The sequence below is a fragment of the Danio rerio genome, chromosome 4 (assembly GCF_052040795.2).
Source record: "Danio rerio strain M-AB ecotype USA chromosome 4, GRCz13ab, whole genome shotgun sequence".
In the NCBI taxonomy this organism is placed as follows: domain Eukaryota; kingdom Metazoa; phylum Chordata; class Actinopteri; order Cypriniformes; family Danionidae; genus Danio; species Danio rerio.
Window position 1 is genome coordinate 62,489,109 of NC_141024.2, and position 25,532 is coordinate 62,514,640.

General features: G+C 41.2%; 2 protein-coding genes, 1 long non-coding RNA gene and 8 other non-coding genes across 11 annotated transcripts in view; 9 read left to right on the plus strand and 2 right to left on the minus strand.

Annotated features, from left to right (window-relative positions):
- LOC148682295 (uncharacterized) overlaps positions 1-25,532 on the minus strand; it is a 560,329-nt gene that overhangs the window by 430,600 nt on the left and 104,197 nt on the right. The gene's annotated exons all lie outside the window — the stretch shown is intronic.
- znf1117 (zinc finger protein 1117) overlaps positions 1-25,532 on the minus strand; it is a gene marked incomplete in the record, with an annotated part of 481,533 nt that overhangs the window by 297,431 nt on the left and 158,570 nt on the right.
- LOC137494567 (U6 spliceosomal RNA) lies at positions 127-233 on the plus strand. Its single transcript, XR_015489426.1, has one exon. It is a non-coding gene; the product is annotated as a U6 spliceosomal RNA (small nuclear RNA).
- LOC137494666 (U6 spliceosomal RNA) lies at positions 652-758 on the plus strand. The gene has a single exon (XR_015484930.1). It is a non-coding gene; the product is annotated as a U6 spliceosomal RNA (small nuclear RNA).
- LOC137494566 (U6 spliceosomal RNA) lies at positions 1,182-1,288 on the plus strand. Its single transcript, XR_015489439.1, has one exon. It is a non-coding gene; the product is annotated as a U6 spliceosomal RNA (small nuclear RNA).
- On the plus strand, positions 1,699-1,805 carry LOC137495056 (U6 spliceosomal RNA). Its single transcript, XR_015485143.1, has one exon. It is a non-coding gene; the product is annotated as a U6 spliceosomal RNA (small nuclear RNA).
- Positions 2,226-2,332, plus strand: LOC137494889 (U6 spliceosomal RNA). Its single transcript, XR_015484926.1, has one exon. It is a non-coding gene; the product is annotated as a U6 spliceosomal RNA (small nuclear RNA).
- On the plus strand, positions 2,753-2,859 carry LOC137495009 (U6 spliceosomal RNA). The gene has a single exon (XR_015485102.1). It is a non-coding gene; the product is annotated as a U6 spliceosomal RNA (small nuclear RNA).
- Positions 9,807-17,261, plus strand: LOC141381811 (uncharacterized). Its single transcript, XM_087250171.2, has 2 exons — positions 9,807-14,145; positions 15,314-17,261. The coding sequence occupies exons 1-2, from the start codon at positions 14,076-14,078 to the stop codon at positions 16,549-16,551; spliced, it is 1,308 nt and encodes a 435-aa protein (XP_087106297.1). The 5' UTR covers positions 9,807-14,075; the 3' UTR covers positions 16,552-17,261.
- On the plus strand, positions 10,068-10,138 carry trnag-gcc (transfer RNA glycine (anticodon GCC)). The gene has a single exon. It is a non-coding gene; the product is annotated as a tRNA-Gly (tRNA).
- On the plus strand, positions 13,060-13,130 carry trnag-gcc (transfer RNA glycine (anticodon GCC)). The gene has a single exon. It is a non-coding gene; the product is annotated as a tRNA-Gly (tRNA).

Genomic DNA, 25,532 nt, shown 5'->3' on the forward strand with positions numbered 1-25,532 from the left:
TGACAGGGCCAAAGCTCTGTAGTGCACGGCATACAAGTGGGAACATGGCTCTCCAGGTCCCCCCACCTTGGAGGAACATTGCTGGGACTCGAGGCGTACATATGCCCTGAGCCTGACTGCTGATCTGTGCTCGCTACGGTGGCACATATACTAAAATTGGATCGATACAGAGAAGATTAGCATGGCCCCTGCGAAAGGATGACACGCAAATCCGTGAAGCGCTCCATATTGCTTTTTTAGTGCGTGGGTAAAAGTATAGAAATGAAAAAAGACAAAAGGCTTTTCACGTTTCCAAATGGTGCATGAGGATGGGTTTAGCAAATCGTGGGAGGTGCTGCTGGGTCAACTGGAAAGTCTACATGCATGGTGAAAACGAATGTGGGATGCTTTGATCATTTGTTTTGTTGTGCTAATGCACTTCCAAAGCCCTTGCTTTAGTGGGATTGCCATAGGCTATCGTGACACTCTAATTTCCCCCCGTCCATAAACTTGGTGACCTACTGCATCAATCAGTGTGCCTAGCACTGACAGGGCCAAAGCTCTGTAGTTCACGGTATATAAGTGGGAACATGGCTCTTCGGGTCCCACCACCTTGAAGGAACATTGCTGGGACTCGAGGCGTACATATGCCCTGAGCCTGACCACTGGTCTGTGCTCGCTACGGTGGCACATATACTAAAATTGGATCGATACAGAGAAGATTAGCATGGCCCCTGCGAAAGGATGACACTCAAATCCGTGAAGCGCTCCATATTGCTGTTTTAGTGCGTGGGTAAAAGTACAGAAATGAAAAAAGACAAAAGGCTTTTCACGTTTCCAAATGGTGCATGAGGATGGGTTTAGCAAATCGTGGGAGGTGCTGCTGGGTCAACTGGAAAGTCTACATGCATGGTGAAAACGAATGTGGGATGCTTTGATCGTTTGCTTTGTTGTGCAACCAATGCACTTCCAAAGCCCTTGCTTTACTGGGACTTTGCCATAGGCTATCCTGACACTCTAATTTCCCCCTGTCCATAAACTTGGTGACCTACTGCATCAATCAGTGTGCCTAGCACTGACAGGGCCAAAGCTCTGTAGTGCACGGCATACAAGTGGGAACATGGCTCTCCAGGTCCCACCACCTTGGAGGAACATTGCTGGGACTCGAGGCGTACATATGCCCTGAGCCTGACTGCTGATCTGTGCTCGCTACGGTGGCACATATACTAAAATTGGATCGATACAGAGAAGATTAGCATGGCCCCTGCGAAAGGATGACACGCAAATCCGTGAAGCGCTCCATATTGCTTTTTTAGTGCGTGGGTAAAAGTACAGAAATGAAAAAAGACAAAAGGCTTTTCACGTTTCCAAATGGTGCATGACGATGGGTTTAGCAAATCGTGGGAGGTGCTGCTGGGTCAACTGGAAAGTCTACATGCATGGTGACAACGAATGTGGGATGCTTTGATCATTTGTTTTGTTGTGCTAATGCACTTCCAAAGCCCTTGCTTTAGTGGGATTGCCATAGGCTATCCTGACACTCTAATTTCCCCCCACGTCCATAAACTTGGTGACCTACTGCATCAATCAGTGTGCCTAGCACTGACAGGGCCAAAGCTCTGTAGTGCACGGCATACAAGTGGGAACATGGCTCTCCAGGTCCCACCACCTTGGAGGAACATTGCTGGGACTCGAGGCGTACATATGCCCTGAGCCTGAGTGCTCACTACGGTGGCACATATACTAAAATTGGATTGATACAGAGAAGATTAGCATGGTCCCTGCGAAAGGATGACACGCAAATCCGTTAAGCGATCCATATTGCTGTTTTAGTGCATGGGTAAAAGTACAGAAATGAAAAAAGACAAAAGGCTTTTCACGATTCCAAATGGTGCATGAGGATGGGTTTAGCAAATCGTGGGAGGTGCTGCTGGGTCAACTGGAAAGTCTACATGCATGGTGAAAACGAATGTGGGATGCTTTGATCGTTTGTTTTGTTGTGCTAATGCACTTCCAAAGCCCTTGCTTTAGTGGGACTTTGCCATAGGCTATCCTGACACTCTAATTTCCCCCTGTCCATAAACTTGGTGACCTACTGCATCAATCAGTGTGCCTAGCACTGACAGGGCCAAAGCTCTGTAGTGCACGGCATACAAGTGGGAACATGGCTCTCCGGTTCCCACCACCCTGGAGGAACATTGCTGGGACTCGAGGCGTACATATGCCCTGAGCCTGACCCCTGGTCTGTGCTCGCTACGGTGGCACATATACTAAAATTGGATCGATACAGAGAAGATTAGCATGGCCCCTGCGAAAGGATGACACGCAAATCCGTGAAGCACTCCATTTTGCTTTTTTAGTGCGTGGGTAAAAGTACAGAAATGAAAAAAGACAAAAGGCTTTTCACGATTCCAAATGGTGCATGAGGATGGGTTTAGCAAATCGTGGGAGGTGCTGCTGGGTCAACTGGAAAGTCTACATGCATGGTGAAAACGAATGTGGGATGCTTTGATCGTTTGTTTTGTTGTGCTAATGCACTTCCAAAGCCCTTGCTTTAGTGGGACTTTGCCATAGGCTATCCTGACACTCTAATTTCCCCCTGTCCATAAACTTGGTGACCTACTGCATCAATCAGTGTGCCTAGCACTGACAGGGCCAAAGCTCTGTAGTGCACGGCATACAAGTGGGAACATGGCTCTCCGGTTCCCACCACCCTGGAGGAACATTGCTGGGACTCGAGGCGTACATATGCCCTGAGCCTGACCCCTGGTCTGTGCTCGCTACGGTGGCACATATACTAAAATTGGATCGATACAGAGACGATTAGCATGGCCCCTGCGAAAGGATGACACGCAAATCCGTGAAGCACTCCATTTTGCTTTTTTAGTGCGTGGGTAAAAGTACAGAAATGAAAAAAGACAAAAGGCTTTTCACGATTCCAAATGGTGCATGAGGATGGATTTAGCAAATCGTGGGAGGTGCTGCTGGGTCAACTGGAAAGTCTACATGCATGGTGAAAACGAATGTGGGATGCTCTGATCGTTTGTTTTGTTGTGCTAATGCACTTCCAAAGCCCTTGCTTTAGTGGGACTTTGCCATAGGCTATCCTGACACTCTAATTTCCCCCCGTCCATAAACTTGGTGACCTACTGCATCAATCAGTGTGCCTAGCACTGACAGGGCCAAAGCTCTGTAAAGCACGGGATACAAGTGGGAACATGGCTCTAGGATAGAAAGGAGAAAAGACAAAAGGTTTTTTACGATTCCAAATGGTGCATGAGCAGGGTTTTAGCTGTTGGGATAGTTTACAGTTTAACCCAAAGAATGACCAGTCTGATAGATGAAGAAGAGCTAGAGTCAGAGATTCAAATAAATAAATAAATCAAGTTTACCTAAGATAGTTTGCAGTTTCATCATCAGAAGCCAGCTTCAACACTCGCAATAAGTTCCTAGGCTGCTCTGCTTACAATCACCAATCAATGACAATTATACTCTGACATAATGTCATTTCCAACTGAACACTGTGATTATCAGTTGTCATGGAACAGGCAGATAGCAGCTCATAGCTGATATCTAATGAGAGAGAAAGAGAGTTTTGAGCAATCCAGAACTGTTAATGTATGTTTACTCAATTTAAACATACATTAAACATAACATTAACTTCAATAACATAATTTTATTGTAATCTTTTACTCAAGCCCGTCCTAAAACATATAAAACAGAGTTGACATGCTTTTTCAAAGTAATGCTGTTACAGTCAACAACAGTTTTAGATCTTTCAGGGGTTAACTGCATCCATCAAAGTATTATTTGAACCCCCATTTATGTTACTTATATATTACTAAAAATATTTAAATCCAACCATAAAGTTGCTTGTTTGCACAGACTTACATGGCACATTTTTTATACAGACATGTCTCTGTTACTTTTACAGCCAAAAGTCAAAAGTCATGGTGAGGGCTAAACCAAGATAACAGTGCACTCACACAGAATCTCATCTTCTAAGACAAAACATACGCTATTCTTTACTCCCATAATGTTACTGTCAGTTTCTGTGCTTGTGCTTTTTGCTACTAGACACTTAATATTTAGATTTTAGCTTTTCATTGACAATTAATTACCAAAGGCATTTTTTTTTCTAAAATCGGTTCTAAAATCATTTTAAACCTGAGAGCTTAGCTGAGCCATTTACTGCATTCTGCTCTCATCTGTTTCTTTTTATATCAGAGTTTAAGAGTTTCCAAGATGTGGAAACTGTCCAGATCGGTCCAATCCAGTTAGGGTCATATTTTTTTTCGGGATTGCTCCTGGTGCATCATTGATCAATCAACCTCGCCCTAATATTTCTAGGTTTCTTGTCTGACTTTTGTGGCCACTACTATCTAATGGATACCGATTAAGATGTTATTTAAGAATTTATTTATTTATTTAACTATTTCTTTCCCTAATAATCTGACCTACTCTATTCTTAGGATTCGGGCCCTTTTGTCTGTGAAACAGCAAGATAGCAGTGGTGGAACTAATTACAATCTCGGGTTAATTTAGTCCACTACTAAATAAAAACCAGTCCAAGTTTTATCCCCGAGAATGTCCTAAAAGCCTCTTACACACCCGTCACTGAGTACTTAACTCTGGGTGGAGGAGGTACACCCCTCAACTGCTGTTATACTTATTACTATCGTTATAGGTGTACCGCAAAATGCACCAGCTCACAAGGGCATTCCACACAAATCTACCACAAAATTTTGCCTTTCATTCACGTCTGAATGAGAACCCAACAGCGTTCCGTTACTACCCACTACTCCACAGACCATCCCTAGTCTATAATTTTTTTAATCTTTCTACATTTCTTTTTGTTGATTGATCAATGGTGTCACCAGTAAACAAGTGCCACGCGTCCTCCACCAAAACTGTAGGGATAGTATACAGTTTAACCCAAAGAATGACCAGTCAGGTATAAAAAAAAGAGCCAGAGTCAGAGATTTAAATAAATAAATCAAGTTTACAGAAGATAGTTTGCAGTTTCATCAGCTGAAACCAGCTTCAACTCTCGCAATGAGTTCCTAGGCCGCTCTGCTTACAATCACCAATCAATAACAATTATACTCTCACATAACGTCATTAACTGCGTCATACATATAGGTGTTCTAGCCTGATTGGTTAAAACACAGATAGACTAGGAGAATTTCCACGTGGGGTTTGTGCGTATATTCTGAACAATATCTTAAAGGTGCTGTAGGTGATCTGTCAAAATGCTAACCGCTTAGCATATTATCTTTGGACGGCGGCGAGGGACTGTGATTTAAAGCTACACCCCCTGAAATCGCGAACGCGCGCACCGCGTCACAACAGCAGACAGACAACCCCACTAGTTCATGTCATTTGCCAGTTAGTTAGTGCCAGCGCCATGCAGGAATTACATTTATTACTTAACCACACTTACATGCTATTTCAGAGTGAATATTCAGAGTAGCGATAAACAGTATAGGAAGGCTGTCATTGTTCAAAAATGACCAAACGTAAATATAAAAGCAACTTCAGCTCAATAAAGCAGGTTAGGCTGAAAAGCGCTATTTGCTGATGTTTTGTTGTTGAACGAAATATAAATATTTCTATAAATCATTATCAATGCTGTAAAATGACCTTATGAAACTGAAAATAATCACATCAATATTTCACCGCGAGATTTCAGTGGCTGAACAACACGTCTGTGCATATAAGTCATTCATAACACAACACAATCTAACATCAGCTTAGCCTGACTAAAATAGTTTTAAAACTGAACATTACCTCTCTAATAGTAATATTTCCGCCATGGTGTTGTCCTTCCTTCAGCGTGCTAAAGCAACACCAATATTGATTCAGGTTTTTAAAAGTTTTAATTCAGCATTTGATTTCTCCCGGTCCGTCTTGGGACCGCGCACGGTCGCTTATACAGACGGGCACACGCTAATGGCTTATGCGTGATTTGCATGATATGCGTGAACAGATGCACAGAAGTCCGAATCTACATCTGCTGACAGACAGCCTGACCTGCTTATCGGAATTATGGAAGATGACAGTCCGACTCTATTTAATTGGATGAACATTTTTTAGTTTTATGCTTTACCCAGAATATAAAAATACATATAAACACATTTAGATCATTTTCTGTAATCATTACTATTGGACTGTGAAGAGACTTTTAACCAGAACAAAAATTAGTGATTGTCTTCAGAAATTCAGTTTCTGAAGATAATCACCTACTGCACGTTTAAGCATAAACGTCAGACATCCCTTAGACTGATTAAAGCTGACTCCAGACCCGTGAAACGGATCAACAATCAAATAGAACACACACACTTAAAGTATAATCTGTTACTTATTCAAGGCTGAGTGTACTCTCAGCCATCTTTATGAAAACTGGTTAATAATTAGTATAGTCTACATTCAGGCAGTTATATTCTTATCATAGTCATAGTCTATCTTGAATAAAAAGTAGAATTATTTTAAAAGAATTAACCGTAAAAACAGCAAAATCACTTTAGACATTTTAGACAGTATTAACTCATAGAAATAACAATAGAAACAGTTGATTCCAGTCCTCAGCCCTCAGTTCCACTTAAAGGGTCACGAAACACCAAAACACATTTTTTGAGCTGTTGACAGTCGTATATGTGTCCCACACTGCTAAAAACACTATTAGGACACTTATATTTCACTAAAAAGTGTAAATTGGTTGTTTTTGCGTTATTTCAAGCAAATTCGTACTTCCGGTTTGAAACGAATTTTTGAAGCTGCGTCACGGTCATGACATAATAGCGTGTATTCCAGTGTGCAGACTGGGCGTCTGTGCCAGAGTAAGTCTTATTACGTCTTACAGTGTGTTGCATTAATGCATGAGTAAGGCTTGGTTCAAACCAATCAGCGCGCTCTATTGTGCAACTTCATTAATATTCATTACTGTCAGAGTGTAGACGACAAAGACGCCACGTTGTGTTGGCAAAACAAGCGTGAAGTGTTGCTTTTATAGTTTGCTGCAGTTAAGTTTCATTTTCATTTTCTCTCTGTGAGAGCGCAGACTCGTGTGGATTAAGTGTACGCGACGCGCGACAACAATAACTTACGTGTCTAAGGAGGATTATTGTTTACCTGAGAGCTGTTCTGATCTGCTAACGCTGAGATCCGGAGTAGCAGTCGATTCTGTTCCCTTCTGGAATTCCAGTTCCCCCTCCACGAAGCGTATCCGCTAACAGCGTATGCGGACACAGCCGGATTTGCGGGCACCGGATTCGCTTGTAACGTTAGTCTCCTCTAAATAAAGACGCAGCTCTAGTTGCTGGTGATTGTCCTGTCTCTACAGATTTGGTAAGTGAGCGACCAGCGCTCTTTGTTTATTCAGTTCGTATTTTATTCGTATCAAACAAACTATTGCACCGAGTGTAAACAAGTTTGCACTAACAGTTACAACCAAACTATAACCTCGTGTTGGATTGTGTGACCGGAATAACACACGCGGTTTTCTGACGCTACCTGCCGTGTGCATCTAAGTTTCCGGGAAATGCAGAGTTTTTTTTTCTCTCATTCGCCGTGCGGTATCAAACATTGCATGACGAATACAAATATCTCGTTTGTCGCGAGGGACATGAATGAATTCCCTGAATGAAAGAGCCAAACTGCAGTTAAAGTCCACCATTTAATAATTTGGCAAATAATTCGACTACAGATGTCCATGTAAACACAGTCACATTGTCCGCTGTGGGTGTGTGTTTTGACTCTGAAATTCAGCGCGCCCAAATAGACACTCCCACACCAAGCCTCTTTTCTTCCTCCGACACTCCCACCTAAACAGAGCTGGACACGCCCACTTTTCTGACTTTTTCCAAAGTAGAGGTGTGAAAACACCCTGCTGAAACGAGGGGGTTTCATGGCCCTTCAAGGTCTCTGTGACCTCTGACCTAGTTTGGTGGATTCTGATAATAGTTATAAAGAGACAGGCAAATGTACTGAACATTCTTATATTAAGCAATGTGTTACCTTATTCATTAATTAAAATAATTTCAGTTAAATACTCATTCAAATGATGAAATAATTATATTTAATAAAAAAAAATAATGAGAAACAAGATGATGAGAAAAGGATAAACGTTGGTCCATGATAAGACGGATTGGAAAGCAGAAATCTGAATCCTTCAGCAGGAGAACATGTGTTTCAGGATTGGAGGTTCAGTGGTAGAATTCTCCCCTGCCAGGCGGGAAACCCAGGTCCGATTCCCGGCCAATGCAGTTGCTCGTTTGTGTTGCTACTCTTCCAGCTGGAAGTAACAGCCTTGTGGCAGCCACACAACACAAAGCCAAGAAACAACATTGGTCAGTATTGGTGGTTCAGTGGTAGAATTCTCGCCTGCCATGCAGGAGGCCTGTGTCTGATTCCCGACCAATGCAATTCTTGTTTTGTGTTGCTACTCTTCCAGCTGGAAGGCTAACAGCCTTGCAGCAATCACACCCCACTAGGGCAGTAGCATAACCATATCAACATTGGTGATTTTGGTAGAAATCTTGCCTGCCATGTGGGAGACCTGGGTTCGATTCCCTGCTAATGCAATTGCTGTTTTGTGTGGCTCCTCTTCTAGCTCTGGTTGACGGCCTTTAAGCACTCACACAACACAAAAGCAAGGAAGAACATGGGTCAGCATTAGTGGTTCAGTGGTAGAATTCTTGCCTGCCTTGCGGGCGACCCGAGGCCGATTTCTGTCCAATGCAATTCCTCTCTTGTGTTGCTACTCTTCCAGCTCTTGGTAACAGCCTTGCAGCAATCACACCCCGCTAGGGCAGCACCATAAGCATATCAGCATTGGTGGTTCAGTGGTAGAATTCTACCCTGCCATGCCGGAGACCCGTGTCCGATTCCCAGCCAATGCAATTCCTTTTTTGTGTTGCTACTCTTCCAGCTCTGGGTAACAGCCTTGCAGCAATCACACCCCACTAGGGCTGCAGTAAAAGCTTATCAGCATTCGTGGTTCAGTGGTAGAATTCTTAGACCTAGAGTCGATTCTCGGCTAATACAAGTGCGATTTTGTGTGGCTCCTTTTTCAGCTCTGGTTGATGGCCTTTTAGCACTCACACACTACAAAGGCAAAATACCATATCGGTAAGCATTGGTGGCTCAGTGGTGAAATTCTCGCCTGCCATGTGGGAGACCCAGGTCCGATTCCCGGCCAATGCAATTCCTGTTTTGTGTTGCTACTCTTCCAGCTCTGGGTAACAGCTTTGCAGCAATCACACCCCACTAGGGGAGCAGTATAAGCATATCTGTATTGGTGGTTCAGTGCTAGATTTCTTACCTGCTATGCGGGAGAACTTGAGGCGATCCCCGGCTAATACAAGTGCGTTTTTGTGTGGCTCCTGTTTCAGCTCTGGTTGACGGCCTTTTAGCACTCACACAACACAAAGGCAAGAAAAAGCATTGGTCAGCATTGGTGGTTCAGTGGTAGAATTCTCTCCTGCCACACGGGAGACCCGGGTCCTATTCCTGGCCAATGTAATTCCTATTTTGTGTTACTACTCTTCCAGCTCTGGGTAACAGCTTTGCATCAATCACACCCCACTAGGGCTGCAGTATAAGCATATCAGCATTGGTGGTTCAGTGGTAGAATGCTCGCCTGCCACGCGGGAGACCTAAAGTCGATTCCCGGCTAAAACATGTGCGGTTTTAAGTGTCTCCTGTTTCAGCTCTGGTTGATGGCCTTTTAGCACTCACACAACACAAAGGCAAGGAACAACATGGGTCAGCATTGGTCGTTCAGTGGTAGAATTCTTGCCTGCCACGCGGGAGACCCAGGTCCGTTTCCGGGCCAATGCACCTTCTGATTTTGTGTTGCTACTCTTCCAGCTCTGGGTAACAGCCTTGTATCAATCACACCCCACTAGGGCTGCTGTATAAGCATATTAGCATTGTTGGTTCAGTGGTAGATTACTTGCCTGCCACACAGAAGACCATGGTCCGATTCCCGTCCATTACAATTCCTGTTTTGTGTAGCTACTCTTCCAGCTCTGGGTAACAGCCTTGCAGTAATCACACCCCACTAGGGCTGCAGTATAAGCATATCAGCATTGGTGGTTCAGTGGTAGAATTCTCGCCTGCCACGCGGGAGACCCGGGTCCGATTCCCGGCCAATGCAAGTGCTGTTTTGTGTTGCTACTCTTCCAGCTTTGGGTAACAGCCTTGCATCAATCACACCCCACTAGGGCTGCAGAATAAGCATGTCAGCAATGGTGGTTCAGTGGTAGATTTCTCCCCTTCCCCATGAAAGACCCTGGTCAGATTCCCGTCCCTTCCAATTCCTATTTTGTGTTGCTACACTTCCAGCTCTGGGTAACAGCCTTGCAGCAATCAAAACCCACTAGGGCTGCAGTATAAGCATATCAGCATTGCTGGTTCAGTGGTAGAAATCTTGCCTGCCACGTGGGAGACCTTGAGTTGATTCCTGGCTAATACAAATGCAGGTTTGTGTGGCTCCTTTTTCAGCTCTGGTTGACGGCCTTTTAGCACTCACACAACACAAAGGCAAGGAAGAACATGGGTCAGCATTGGTGGTTCAGTGGTAGAAACCTTGCCTGCCAGGCGCGATACCCAGGTCCAATTCCCAGCCAATGCATTTCCTGTTTTGTGTTGCTACTCTTCCAGCTCTGGGTAACAGCCTTGCAGCAATCACACCCCACTAGGGCTTTAGCATAAGCATATCAGCATTGGTGGTGGGAGACCCGGGTCTGATTCCCGGTCAATGCAATTAATGTTTTGTGTTGCTACTCTTCCAGCTCTGGGTATCAGCCTTGCAGCAATCACACCCGACTAGGGCTGCAGTAACAGCTTATCAGCATTGGTGGTTCAGCGGTAGATTTCTTGCCTGCCACACAGAAGACCCTGGTCCGATTCCCATCCATTACAATTCCTGTTTTGTGTAGCTACTCTTCCAGCTCTGGGTAACAGCCTTGCATTAATCACACCCCACTATGGCTGCAGAACAAGCATTTCAGCATTGGTGGTTCAGTGGTAGATTTCTCGCCTGCCACGGGTGAGACCAGGGTCCGATTCCTGGCCAATGCAATTCCTGTTTTGTATTACTACTCTTCCAGCTCTGTGTAACAGCCTTGCAGCAATCACACTCCACTAGGGGCGCAGTATAAGCATATCAGTATTGGTGGTTCAGTGGTAGAATTCTCGCCTGCTACGCTGGAGACCTTGAGTCGATTCCCGACTAATACAAGTGCGGTTTTGTGTGGCTCCTCTTTCAGCTCTGGTTGACGTCTTTTTAGCACTCACACAACACAAAGGCAGGGAAGAACATGGGTCAGCATTGGTGGCTCAGTGGTAGAGTTCTCGCCTGCCACGCAGGAGACCCGGGTCAGATTCTCGGCCAATGAAAATCCTGTTTTGTGTTGCTACTCTTCCAGCTCTGGATATCAGCCTTGCAGCAATCACACCCCACTAGGGCTGTAGTAAAACCATTTCAGCATTGGTGGTTCAGTGGTAGAATTCTCGCCTGCCACGCGGTGGACAAAGAGTTGATTCCTGGCTAATACAAGTGCGGTTTTGTGTGGCTCCTTTTTCAGCTCTGGTTGACGGCCTTTTAGCACTCACACACTACAAAGGCAAAAAACTATATCAGTAAGCGTTGGTGGCTCAGTGGTAGAATTCTCGCCTGCCACGTGGGAGACCCGGGTCTGATTCCCGACCAATGCAATACCTGTTTTGTGTTGCTACTCTTCCAGCTCTGGGTAACAGCCTTGCAGCAATCACACCCCACTAGGGTTGCAGTAAAACCATATCAGCATTGGTGGTTCAGTGGTAGAACTCTCGCTTGCCACGCGGTAGACCTTGAGTCGCTTCCGGGCTAATACAAGTGCAGTTTTGAGTGGCTCCTTTTTCAGCTCTGGTTGACAGCCTTTTAGCACTCACACAACACAAAGGCAAAAAGTAACATCGGTCAGCATTGGTGGCTGAGTGGTTGAATTCTCGCCTGCTATGCAGGAGACCCAGGTCCGATTCTCGGCCAATGCAATTCCTGTTTTGTGTTGCTACTCTTCCAGCTCTAGGTAACAGCTTTGCAGCAATCACACCCCACTAGGACAGTAGTATAAGGATATCAGCATTGGTGGTTCAGTGGTAGATTTCTCACCTGCCACGCGGAAGACCTGGGTCCGATTCCCGGCCAATGCAATTACAGTTTTGCGTTGCTACTCTTCCAGCTCTGGATAACAGCCTTGCATCAACCACACCCCACTAGGGGCGCAGTATAAGCATATCAGTATTTGTAGTTCAGTGGTAGATTTCTTGCCTGCCACACAGAAGACCCAGGTCCATTTCCCATCCATTACAATTCCTGTTTTGTGTAGCTACTCTTCCAGCTCTGGGTAACAGCTTTGTATCAATCACACCCCACTAGGGCTGTAGAATAAGCATTTTAGCATTGGTGGTTTAGTGGTAGAATTCTCGCCTGCCATGTGGGAGACCTAGGTCTGATTTCCGGCCAATGCAATTCCTGTTTTGTGTTACTACTCTTCCAGTTCTGGGTAACTGCTTTGCATCAATCACACCCCACTTGGGCTGCAGAATAAGCATATCAGCATTGGTGGTTCAGTGGTAGAATTTTCGCCTGCCACGCCGGAGACCTTGAGTCGATTCCCAGCTAATACATGTGCTGTTTTGAGTGGCTCCTGTTGCAGCTCTAGTTGATGGCCTTTTAGCACTCACACAACATAAAGGCAAGGAACAACATTGGTCAGCATTGTTCGTTCAGTGGTAGAATTCTCGTCTGCCACGCGGGAGACCCGGCTCCGATTCCCGGCCAATGCACCTTCTGATTTTGGTTGCTACTCTTCCAGCGCTGGGTAACAGCCTTGCAGCAATCACACCCCACTAGGGCTGCAATAAAACCATGTCAGCATTGGTGGTTTAGTTGTAGAATTCTCGCCTGCCACGTGGTAGACCTTGAGTCGCTTCCCACCTAATACAAGTGCAGTTTTGTGTTGCTCCTTTTTCAGCTCTGGTTGACGGTCTTTTAGCACTCACACACACAAAGGCAAGGAAGAACACGGGTCAGCATTGGTGGTTCAGTGGTAGAATTCTCGCCTGCCACGCGGGAGACCCGGATTCGATTCCCGGCCAATGCAATTCCTGTTTTGTGTTGCTACTCTTCCAGCTTTGGGTATCAGCCTTGCAGCAATAACACCCCACTAGGGCTGCAGTATAAGCATATCAGCATTGTTGCTTCAGTGGTAGATTTCTTGCCTGCCACACAGAAGACCGTGGTCCGATTCCCGTCCATTACAATTGCTGTTTTGTGTAGCTACTCTTCCAGCTCTGGGTAACAGCCTTGCATTAATCCTTGCAGTGCTCCTTCATTGCTGAGCTTGACTTGTCATTTACTATCGCCCACCCACTCGTCACATTATGTAAGAAATTAGCGGAGGATAGACCCGCCTTGGTGCATCTATCTGTCTCCAGGCAGCACGCAAGCTATCTTCTTACACACGGCATCTTGCCAGAGTTTAAAAAAACGTGTGTCTGAGAAGCTTATGAATGGCATGTTTTCAGTCAACATTGACGAGGCCACGGACAAAAGTATGGATAAAATTCTTAATGTACTGGTCCGATTTTATGAAGAGGATGCAGGCAGTGTAAAAACACAGCATCTTGCCAGCAAAAAAGTAAATATTGCGAATGCCTCAGCTTTGATGCTGGAACTAAATGACGTCCTGCACTCATATGGGCTAAAGTGGAGGCAGGTCACCAGTATGCTACTAGACAATTGCGCAGTGATGAGGGGGAAGAAGTTGGGGCTTGAGACCCTAGCTAGAAAGGAGAACCCCAATCTGTTGGACATTTTGGGAGACACTGTCCATATGGTGTCAAATGCGGCTAAGGCTCTCATGAGCCCATTTCAATCAGAGGTGGAAGATTTTTGCTCTGATGTTTATAATGACATAGAGAAGTCCCCAAAGCAGAAGGAGATTTTTGCATAATTTCAGAGTTTACTCCATCTCCCCCCCCCAAGAGCTTGATAAGGCCCATTAGTAACCGATTCATTCAGATGCCTGAAGTCTGCAGTAGAATGAATGAACTACTGGATGTACTCGTGGTGCACTACTATCATGTCCTGGACCCAAATGAGGAACACAAATACAGGTAGGCCTAATAAAACTCTTTTTAATAATAACAGGTGTGATGTATTTAATGTTCGTTATTTAGTTTAGTTAGATTAAGCTCATTATGGAATGTACAGGAGGCCTAATGATGCAACATCTTTTGAGATATTTTTTTAAATGGTTATGGTAGGTGTTAGGAAAATAGCAAATTATCAGCATATTAAGGTAATAGGCTATATATATATATATATATATATATATATATATATATATATATATATATATATATATATATATATATATATATATATATATATATGTGTGTGTGTGTGTGTGTGTGTGTGTACTACAGAAGGCTTCTTAATCAGGTTTTTGAGCGGCATGACCTCACAACTGAGGAAAAGGCCAGGATAGTAGTTCTTCAGAAAGAGCAGGCAGCAGCGTCCCGGACGGGAACACAAGTTAACCAAGACCGAAAAGATCGCATCTCTGTGCTCATTTCAGAGTTTGACAGAGTAAAAGTCTTGATTCACTTATACAGAGGTATCTTTTGTATGACTAGGCAAACTTAATGCAACTTGAACTTGATGTTGTATTGGTTACATATTTTTGTGTTTTTAGTGTTTGTAGTCCACTAGCACCTGATCTAACAAATTACCTAAGTCATGATACAATGAAACAGTCAGGTCTTTTCTACAGCAACAATAACCAAATTAATGAGAATATGATCAACATTTAAGTACTGTGTGATGTTGTGAAGAACAATGTATCAAGGTAACAGTTTCCTATAATTTACTCCTGTACATGAAAGTGAGTAACATATTCAAAAGCCATCTCTGTAGTCTCATTACAGAGTCTAATCTAATTTTTATTTATCGGAGGATGCAAGACCTAGACTTGATACCTAGAAACATATGATGTCACCTCAAAGGCTATTTTTTGCATTGTGTCAGAAAGAAAAATGCTTTGTTATACAGTCATCTTGGAATATATCAAAAAGTAATTCCCTCTGTTATATGTATGACAGTATGACTAGTGTTCTGATCTAATTAATGTTTTGCTGGAAATAAATTTAGTTGTATTATTATTTAGTTACAGTATATATTGTATTTTAAATACATAATCATACTTTTGTTCAGTTATTTCCCACACCAGTCATGAGTTTTAATTGCTCAAATTGAATTATTTATTTTTTCTTATATTTGCAGGGGTCCTTCTGACATTTCAGAGATTTGTCAAAAAGCTTCAACATGAAAAGCCAATGGTGCATTTGTTGCATGTGGAAATGGTGGCCCTTGTTAAAGAGCTCCTGGGCAAATTTATGAGACCAAAGGCTGTTCCACTGAGTCACAAGGAGATTCTCAAGGTTGATGTACGGAGCAGGGATTTGCAACTGCCAAACCAGAGGCTCTCTGTTGGACAATTCTGCTACAATTCAATGAACAAAGCTCGTGTGGAAAGGAAGGTATGGGTTGGACATATCTATGACTCTCTCAGAGAAGGGTATCTGAGGTCAGCAGAGTTTCTGCTAAAAAACCTTCCCCTGGATAACATCATATCGCCGTCTCTAATTCAATCCGATGCAGTTGTTGGAGCATTCACTACATTAGGAAAGGCCTTGCCAAATGTTGTCCCTCCAGAAGAGATTGGTCAGCTGGTTGAAGAATGTCGGGCCTACCAGATGGATGCGGACATGCTTCTTCGTGTACCAAACTACATTGAAGGGGACTGTCGAGTTGATGTAGACTGGTGGAGCCATGTTGCTTCCTTGAAAAATGCAAAAAGAGGTGTGAGGTATCCCACCCTGTGCAAACTTGTTAAAGCGCTTTTGTCCATTTTTACAGGCCCCTTGGTGGAAGCATCATTCAATTTAATGGATGATATCCTAGAGTCTGACAGGTGCTCCATTAATGTGGAAACATATGAGAGCCTCGCAGTGATCAGGTCCACACTTAAGGCCAGGGACTGGACAGCCTCAACTATGAACATTGACCAGCCTTTAGGGCGATCCTGCCTTTCCTCATTCCAAAACTACCAATTACATTTAAAGAAAACGAAAGAGACTGCACAGGCACTAAAGCAGAAAAGGCTTAGTGAGGCAGCAAGGATTCTGTCCTCAAAGGAGGCAAACAAATTGGCTCAACAGGCCCGAAAAATCAAAAGGCCAGCAAAATCCTCTTCTGCACAAGCCTCCACTTCCTCTGCTCAACAGGCCCTCCTGAAAAAGAGAAGACCACCCCAATCCTCCTCTGCACAAGCCTCCACCACCTCTGCTCAAGCCACCACCACCTCTGCACAAGCCACCAACTCCTCTGGTCAACAGGCCCTGGAAGACCACCCCAACCCTCCTCAGCACCAGTCTCCACATCATCTGCACCAACACAGTTTTTACTCTCTTTTATCAATCCAAAGCATCATCAAACATGTTAAAAAGAAAAGGTTCTGAGGACCCAAAACAATGTTTATCAAAAAGGAAGAAATGAAGGGATGGAGACATGTTTTCCACACTGTCTTTTACAGTTATTTATTTTGTTTTTTTCAGTTCAGTGGTCACCATTTGCATGTTTTGGACCAAAAACTAAGTTCAGAAAGGAAAAAATAAAGGGAAGGAGAAATGTTTTTTTGTTAATCCCATACTGTCTTTTACAGTATACTTATTTATTACGGTTTTTCAGTTGAATGGTGCATATTTTGCAATTAAATTTGTTAAAGAAAAATGAATGTGTGTCCTTTTCATGTCCTTTAGTTAATCAATTCCTGTGTACTTTGGAGTACTATTATTGCCACTTACTGACCTGTCTTGGTATGGCTGTAGCATCTGTAGCATTTACTTCCAGTGATTGTTCTAAGATGGGCTAATAATGTCAATCTAGGCACTGAACATATTGAGAAGAAAATGCTAGGTTTTCTTGAATAATACTGGGGGCATAATGCAAATAGGAAAATATCTAAAAAGAGCCACTTGACAATAATGAAGATCAGGGTTACACATAGGCTGTTAATATATTTGGGCCCAGGGGCCCACAAGTTATGAGTTAAAAGTGCGTTGCATACATAGTACCCCCACCCCTACTCACCTCAGGGGCAAGGAAAAAAAGTTCAGGCTCAGGAATTTTTTCCACTATCAGCCCTGCAACTGTTACGAACAAGACTATATATATATGAAGTGAAACGGGCCGGAGTATAGTAAAAAGGGTTGGAGTGTTGTTCACTTGCTTAACAATTAAAGCAGTTCACATTGAGGTTGCTGATTGTTTGGACATTGACTAACGCATTAATGTATATATACTTATATATAAATATATATACAGTCTTGTATCAGTTATTTATAAAAAAAATTGGGGGTGGGGGGAATAAACAGGGAGGCTAATAACTCTGACTTCAACTGTATATCTGTGTGTGTATGAGTATATGTATATGGCTACTTTTATACTTTTTTTCGCAAAAGATTCTGACTTTCGTGCAGGATTGATTCTGCTGTCCCATGTCTTCAAAGAAAAAGTTGAGAATTTGATCACACTGGGAGAGGTATGGAACTTAGCTGAACTCTCGCTTTCTAATAGTCTTGATACATGTTTCTTATAGATGGTTAACTTTTTTTTTTTTTTTACTTTTTACAGTGTGATGCTGAGACTCCATACCCAACCATACAATTGGCAGAAACTGACTGGAAAATGGCTTTCTCCAAGAGGGCACAATTTTTTGTCAAAGTGGATGGTGTGGAGGTGTGCAGGGCAATGGGAGCTGAAGAAGGAATCATTGCAGCCTTCAGTGCTTATTATGTATTCAACTTGGCTTATCCACCATATATGAAGAATACACTGACCTTCCTGCAGCATGCCATAGCCAAGATTACTGAGGAGGGTGGCAAGCCCCTTCCAATAACGGTCACCCAAATAATTAATATCCTGTGCTAAAAATGCCACAGCCATATCGATGCACAAGGTGTGGAAGGAAAACCTTCACCTTAATGAAACTAATTCAACATGTTGGCCTGGTTCACAACCATGAACCAAATTTCAACATCACTTGTGGACTGAATGATTGCAAGTCATCTTTTACACTATATGAGTCTTTTAGGCGTCATGTCTATCGAAAACACAGGAAGCTTGTTCTGCCTCGTGATGACCTGGATGCTACTGAAAACATGGACCATGATTTTGAAAACATTGACTGTCACAATGATCTGGAAAATACCAACGAGCTACAGCCTTTGGCAGATGAAATGCCTCCACCTAGTAGGAATGAGCTTTTGGCTAACTTTAAAAAAAATCTCTTCAGTTTAATTCTTAAATGTAGAGAAAAAAATCACATTCCTCAGACTGTCCAGCACGAAATAGTTAATGACATGAATTTTTTATTTTGTTATTTTAAAGAAAATTACGACTCTTTTATTTCTTACCATCTCTTCAAAAAAAATGGGTTCAACATTTCAGAATGTCCTGAAACCAGACAAATGGTACAGTCAAGGGACTTCTTTGAAGAAGCTTCAAAAATTGTTAGCTCTCCACACATGTTAAAAGAGCACTGTAAATCTAAGCTTAGGCTGATTGAACCAGTACATCACATTTTGAGGTCACCGAGTGGACACAAAGTAGGCACCTATTCATATGTACCTATTACTGAGGTTTTAACTAACTACTGCTCACGTGACGACATATTTGATGAAATTCAGACAAATAACTATTTACACAAAGATCCAGATTACCTAAATGACTACACAAATGGTACATGTTTCAAGGAACATTCCTACTTTAAAGTCAACCCACATGCTTTAGAATTTGACGTTGTCAACCCGCTAGGTTAAAAAAAAGCAAGCACAAGCTTTGTGCTTTTTACTATACTGAAGGCAACCTTAAACACTCCTCAAAACTGAAGCACATTCACCTTGCTTTATTAGTATGACAAACCTTTGTAAAAAACTGTGGATTAGCAACCATTTTAAAACCAATGTTGGATGACCTGAAAAAACTTGAACGTGAAGGGTTCATGATAACTGTAGGTGGGATTGAGCAGACTGTTCATGCTGCACTAGCAACATTTTCGGCAGACAATCTTTCAGCACATATGTTAGCTGGTTTTACGATGTCATTTAACTCTGCTAGAGTTTGCCGCTATTGCATGGCAACCCACACAGACGTAAAAGATAAATTTACTGAAAGTGATTTTGTTTTAAGAACTCCAGAGGAACATCTCTACCATCTAACATGCATTGAAAACGCAAATGATCGAAGAACATATGGTGTAAACTATTCATCACCATTTAGTGAATTGAACTATTTTGACGTGACAGACATTTCCACCTGATATAATGCATGATTTGTTGGAGGGAGTTATTCCTCTAATAATAAAACTTGTTCTGAGCTGGGCTCACAAAGAAAAACATATCACTATTAAGGAGTTAAATGATTAACTTGAGCAACTCTCCATTGGTCAAAATGACAAAAAAAAAACAAAAAAAAAACAGTGCATTTGTCAGAGCGAAGCTTACACAAATCTGGAATTGCTGGGTCTGCCTCACAAAATGGTTTTTGTTTAGGATTTTGCCATTTTTAAATGGCACACCGTATTCCTCCCAACAGTAAACAGTGGAATGTTTTTCTGTTGTGTTGTGACATTGTTGACATTGTAATTGCCCCAAGAGTGAAAAGGGAAAACCTGGCAATGTTAGATACACTGGTGTTTGAGTTTTTGACACAGCTAAGGGATGTTTTTGGGGATGTTGTGACACCCAAGTGTCATTTTTTGATACATTACTCAAGACTAACATCTATATTTGAACCTTTGCGCTTGCTTTGGTGCATGCGTTTTGAGGCTAAACACCAGTATTTTAAGAATGTTGCTAGCAGCTGTAGAAACTTTATTAACATTGCCAAAACCTTAAGTGAGAGGCACCAAATGAAACAATGCTGGGAATTTTCCACACCTTGTATTCTTGATGAGTTTGAGTGCACTGTTAGACCTTACTAGGTTTTTTTACAGTAGAATACTGGCAACACTGTTGCCAGCCACTCACTGTAAAAGTTTGGTTACAGTAAGTAACTGGCAACAGTGTTGCCAGTTAATTACTGTAACTGAACTATTACAGTGAGTGGCTGGCAACAGTGTTGCCAGTAATTTACTGTAACTGAACCATTACAGTGAGTAGCTGGCAACAGTGTTGCCAGTTAATTACTGTAATAGAGCAGCAGTGGTAACTAACTGGAAACTGTGTACAGTTAATTACTGTATTGTAGTGTTACAAATCACAGCATTATACTGCATACACATTAATAGTATGTCATATATAGTTATTGTAGTGTTACTAAAATTAATTAGTATTCTTAGCTGTTATTTAAAAATAGAAGGCATAACATTTTTCAGACAAATTTATTTTATTGTTTTGGCACCAAACAAATAAATAACAGAAAAAGTATAACAAAATTAAGAAATCAGCAGATATAAATATTGTCTTGCATATAACAGGTCTGCACAGTAAGGCTGCGGTCACATTAACCTTTAAGCATGCAAAATTCTGTCATACTGCACTGCGAAGTGGAATTAAACAAAGCGAGTAGTGGAATTAAACAAAATAATTAGAGATTGAAAAAGCAAGCCAGAGAGGTCATGTTTTGATCTTTGATTGGTATCAAGCAATCACATGATGTGATTTTGCATGTCAGCGCTCTCCAAGCTTGAACTTTTCAATGCTGCGAATTATGAAATGTCACATGAGCTATCATTCCAGGTCAGCAGTACTCACATGCGTATGAATGGAAGTCTGTAGGGAGTAAAGTTCAGTGTGACCGGGACTTTAAGCTGTAACTCTAATTAAACACACCTGATCAAACTAATTAAGGCTTGTTAGAAATCTACAGGTAATGTTGAACCAGGGTGGGAGCTAAACTCTGCTGCTGCAGTTCTCCAGGAACTTGGAGTTTGACCCCATGGTATATAGCAGGGGTGCTCAATCCTGTTCCTGTATATCTATCTTCCTGCAGATTTCAGTTGCTACCCATATCAAACACACCTGCCTGTAATTATTACGTGGTGTTCAGGTCCTAATTAATTGATTTAGGTGTGTTTGATATGGATAAAAACTGAAATCTGCATGAAGGTAGATCAGCAAATGAACAGCAAAAAACACAAAATAATTATTTTAAAGTTTTAAATAATTAAAAACTGTGTCAAATCTCAATAAAAAGTTTAAAATAATTATAAAAAATAAAAATAAAGTTGGCAACACCGAAAAACCAAAAGATCCAATCTTTTATTGTTATAATTATCTCATGACAACAAACTTTTTTATTGTTTCTAATATAAATTCATAAACACTGCTCTGAAAAATACTTAGCAACAAACTCACAACCTGGGACCGGACAGTGGACCTTTTGTGTGTAGATGGCTATGTGTATCATGTTTTTGTGATTCCCTGTGATGATGTGCACATGTTACCTTACTGAGATGATGGAATTTAAATTTGGCTTAGTTGCCAGAAAGATACATACAACTGTTAGCATCTGTACAATATGGCCGTATGCAATATCCAATAAATACATATACTTAAACAAAAGTAATGTTAAAAGTTATATAAGGAGAGGCTAACTAGCTAATAATGTAGCTTTCAAGTACACAGTTCAAGATAACAGCAATATAAGTTAAAACACAGCCTTATTTTAGAAACCCTCAAAAACATTTGAACACATTTTACTTACTCATTGTAGATTCTTATTTAAAGCCTAAAACATATCAGACTCTACATCTGAATTGATGGACAGAGAATAGAGCACACTCAGCAGTAAACAAATCAAACACCTGGCTCCCTTAAAGGGCCGGCATTTTCTGAAAACTCTTTCTAACACCTTTGTGTTTAGAATAAGACAGACAATCTGTGGGAGTGTGTGGTGATGCCTAAATCATTATTTTCTGCCTTTAAAATGCACATCTCTATAAATAGCAACAAAAAAAATCAGAGAAGATGGGACAGTAATGGTTGAACAGTAATTTGCTATTTATTGTCAGTTACTATCTGTAATGAGTACATAAAGTAAATTACTGGAATTTATTCTTTGCACTACACAATTTCATACAAAGTCTACTCCTTTTATAGTAAAATAATATGTGTTAATAAATAATAAATGTTTCCTTTTATTACAGCAAAACACTGGCTATTTTACAGTTATTTACTGCACATACAACAGAGTAACAGTGCAGTTATACTAATTAAACACACCTGATCAAACTAAATCTAAAGGTAGTGTGTTGAAGCAGGGCTGGAACTAAATTCTGCTGGGCTGCGGCCCTTCAGGAGTTTGACATTTAGGAATTGCCTACATTTATCACAATCATGCACATATCATTGAATAAAAACAAAAAAAATATAAAAACTTCATCCAAAGCAAAAAAATAAATAAATAATCTGATCCTCATGTTGTTCCAAACCTGTAGTAATAATAATAATTAAAAAAAAACAAATAACCTGATTAATACATTTATTTAGGAAAGCCTTTATACTATACTGTTAATGCCACTTTTACCTACTTCATTTGAAGTTTTCAAACAAATTCATTGAGTCTCTGCAAAAATGTATGTACATGCTGTTTAAGATATTTTTTAAATAACACATTTTTACTAGTTATTTAGCAAAATACTAATACTCAGCTTAAAGTGCAATTTAAAAGCTTAACTATAGGCTAAACTAGGCAAATTAGATTAATTATAGAAAAGTAAACAAAGTTATAAAAATGATTGTGATAGTTTGGTTGCTTTGTGTGAATATTTTTGCCTTTAAATGCATCTCGTCGATATCTTTACTTTTTAATTAGCTCTGTGACATTGACATTGGTTGACTCCTGATACTCAATGTTAAAAACATTAAAGGAACCAAAGAAAACACAGAGATGGCTGCAGAGAAATTTAGCTTATCATCAATGCATTGTCTCACTTTCTCCTCAATACTGACCATTCACATACCGAAACTGAACAGTAAATATATATATATATATATATATATATATATATATATATATATATATATATATATATATATATATATATATATATCAATATATATATCAATATATATATCAACATAAAGCATCAGAGTACATGGGGTAATAATGGTTGAGCAGTAATTTACCATTTATTATCACAGTAACTATCTGTAATGAGTACATAATGTAAATTACTGTAATTTATTCTTTGCACTACAAAATTTCATACAAATCCTGCTTTCCTTTTTACAAATACTGTTTCCTTTTATTACAGCAAAACACTGGCTATTTTACAGTTATTTACTGCATAATCTACAGTAAGGGTTAACAGTGTAGGTAGGAGTATAGAGACTCCGTTATCATCACTCCCATTAGACCTACAGACAATTCTCACAAACATACACTCTATGGAACATTTCAACATTCAGCGCGTTTCAAATGTGACTGTTTATAGTGTGAGGTATGCATTAAAAGATGTATTCATAGTTGACTATGTCCATGCAGAAGAAATTCCCCTATTCTTCCAAATTAAATACATTTTAAATGTAAACACTGAATGGTTGCTGTAACGTTCCCTTGCAGAACGTATTTTGGATAAGTGTGTGCGTTCGTTTGTATGTGGGTGTGTCGTTTCATGCATGTGTTACAGGTACGAACGGCATTGGAGGATCCGCATTTCGTGCTGATGACGTTGGCCGCTGATGCTGGGTTTGCGCCACCAATCGCTGGTTGGCGTAGCGTTTAAAAGCCGAGCCCAAACTGCAATGGCGATCTCTCTCTCTCTGTCTCTTTCCTTCTCGCCACTTCTCGCTCTTATTCTTTCTGTGGGTCTCTGTGAGGACAGTCTCTCTTGCGAGGGCTAGTCTGAGAGAATGTGTTTTGCTTGTTTAATGCTCTTGTCTAAAGTTTGCGATTTAACAATGTTTGTGAAATTGTCCAGTTAACTGACATGTTTGAGTGATGCCTCGGAGAGGTGTAGGAGTGAGTAAGTCGCGCGATATACATATACAACACTCAGATTGATATTTTGTATTAGTTCATTAGGTTCAGGAGAATGTGCTGTTTTCTGTATGTTTTGTTTTTAGTTAGAGCAGTTTAGTTAAGACGTTTGGTACGTTGAAGATGTTTCTTTTCATGCTTTTCTTTTCATATTTAGTTTAGTTTGGTGAAAACAGTTACTGAGTTTTGTTATATTTATTTCTTTGATTTAAGCACATTCAACTACTTCCTCTCCCCCCAGGTAATTCATTATTTAATCATTGTAAATATTTTTCTTTCACTGTATAATATATTTTCACTGGTTTTCATGGGATATATGGGCAATAAATAATTGCAGTGATTATTTGATTCAGTTTATTTCTTTCTCCATCCGCTTGTCACACACATTAAACTAATGTATGTTATTGTCATCTACTCCTAGTTTAATATTAACATCTAAAAGGACGTAACATATAATTGGGGGCTCATCCGCGATCTATTTAAATTATTTAAAATCTTAATTTAGTCCCGGATAATAGTTTTGTGTGTGTGTGTACTCGGATGGTGTAGAGAAAAAAGGAGAAAAACTTTGACAGTGAAATAGTATCATTTTCTCTCTTTGCAATTTTGGTCTTTTGTAAGTAAGTAGGCTATTTGTGAGAATTTAGACAATGAGTACTTTTGATTTAGAAACATTTGTTGCTAATCCGATATTGGAAGTTTTTGAGCGATGTAGGAAAGACGATTTATTGCAGATAGGTGAACACTATCGCATTCCTGTTGTGAGGCAGTCTTTAAAGCGCCTTATTAAAGACGAGGTTTAAAGCACTTGATTAAACACAAAATTTTAAATTTACCTGATGCGGATGGCGATAAGGCTGGTGCAGAGGCTGTAGAACACAGTTCTGATAATTTAGTGGATGCGGAGAAGGAGACGGGTGAGTATGCCGAGGTGGAGACCGAGGCAAAGACTGGCTTGCCGCCCTTCCATCCATTTTCCCCGACTTCACTTGAGTCTGGGGGTGATGCGAGGCTAAAGGTCCGCCTGGCTCGCATGCAGATTGAAGCTCAAGAGCGAGCTGAGACGCGCCACGCCGAGATGAAGCTGCGCCTGGATATCCGTAAATTGGAAATCGACGCGGAGACACAGGTAAAACTTAGACAGCTCGAGTTAGACTCGATGAAGGTTGGTTCTGGCCGATCTGTACAGTTAAATCCTGTAAGTCCTGCTGCTAATGATAATTCGGCAAGTTTTTTGAGTGATGTTTCGTCTAGTGCTTTTGATATTAGTAAGCATATTGCTTTAGTGCCTCACTTCAGAGAATCCGAAGTGGATTCCTATTTTGCTGTGTTTGAGCGTGTGGCTGCCGCACTTCATTGGCCTAAAGAAGTTTGGTGTCTTTTGCTACAGTGTAGATTAGTCGGTAAGGCACAGGAAGTTTGTTCTGCTTTAACTTTGGAGGAGAGTTTGAAATAT

Excerpts from the sequence above, each read along its gene's own strand:
- LOC141381811 (XM_087250171.2), top strand. The coding sequence starts at position 14,076 with ATGAACTACTGGATGTACTCGTGGTGCACTACTATCATGTCCTGGACC. Across the intron at positions 14,146-15,313 it reads AATGAGGAACACAAATACAG|GGGTCCTTCTGACATTTCAG; the intron begins GTAGGCCTAATA and ends TTATATTTGCAG.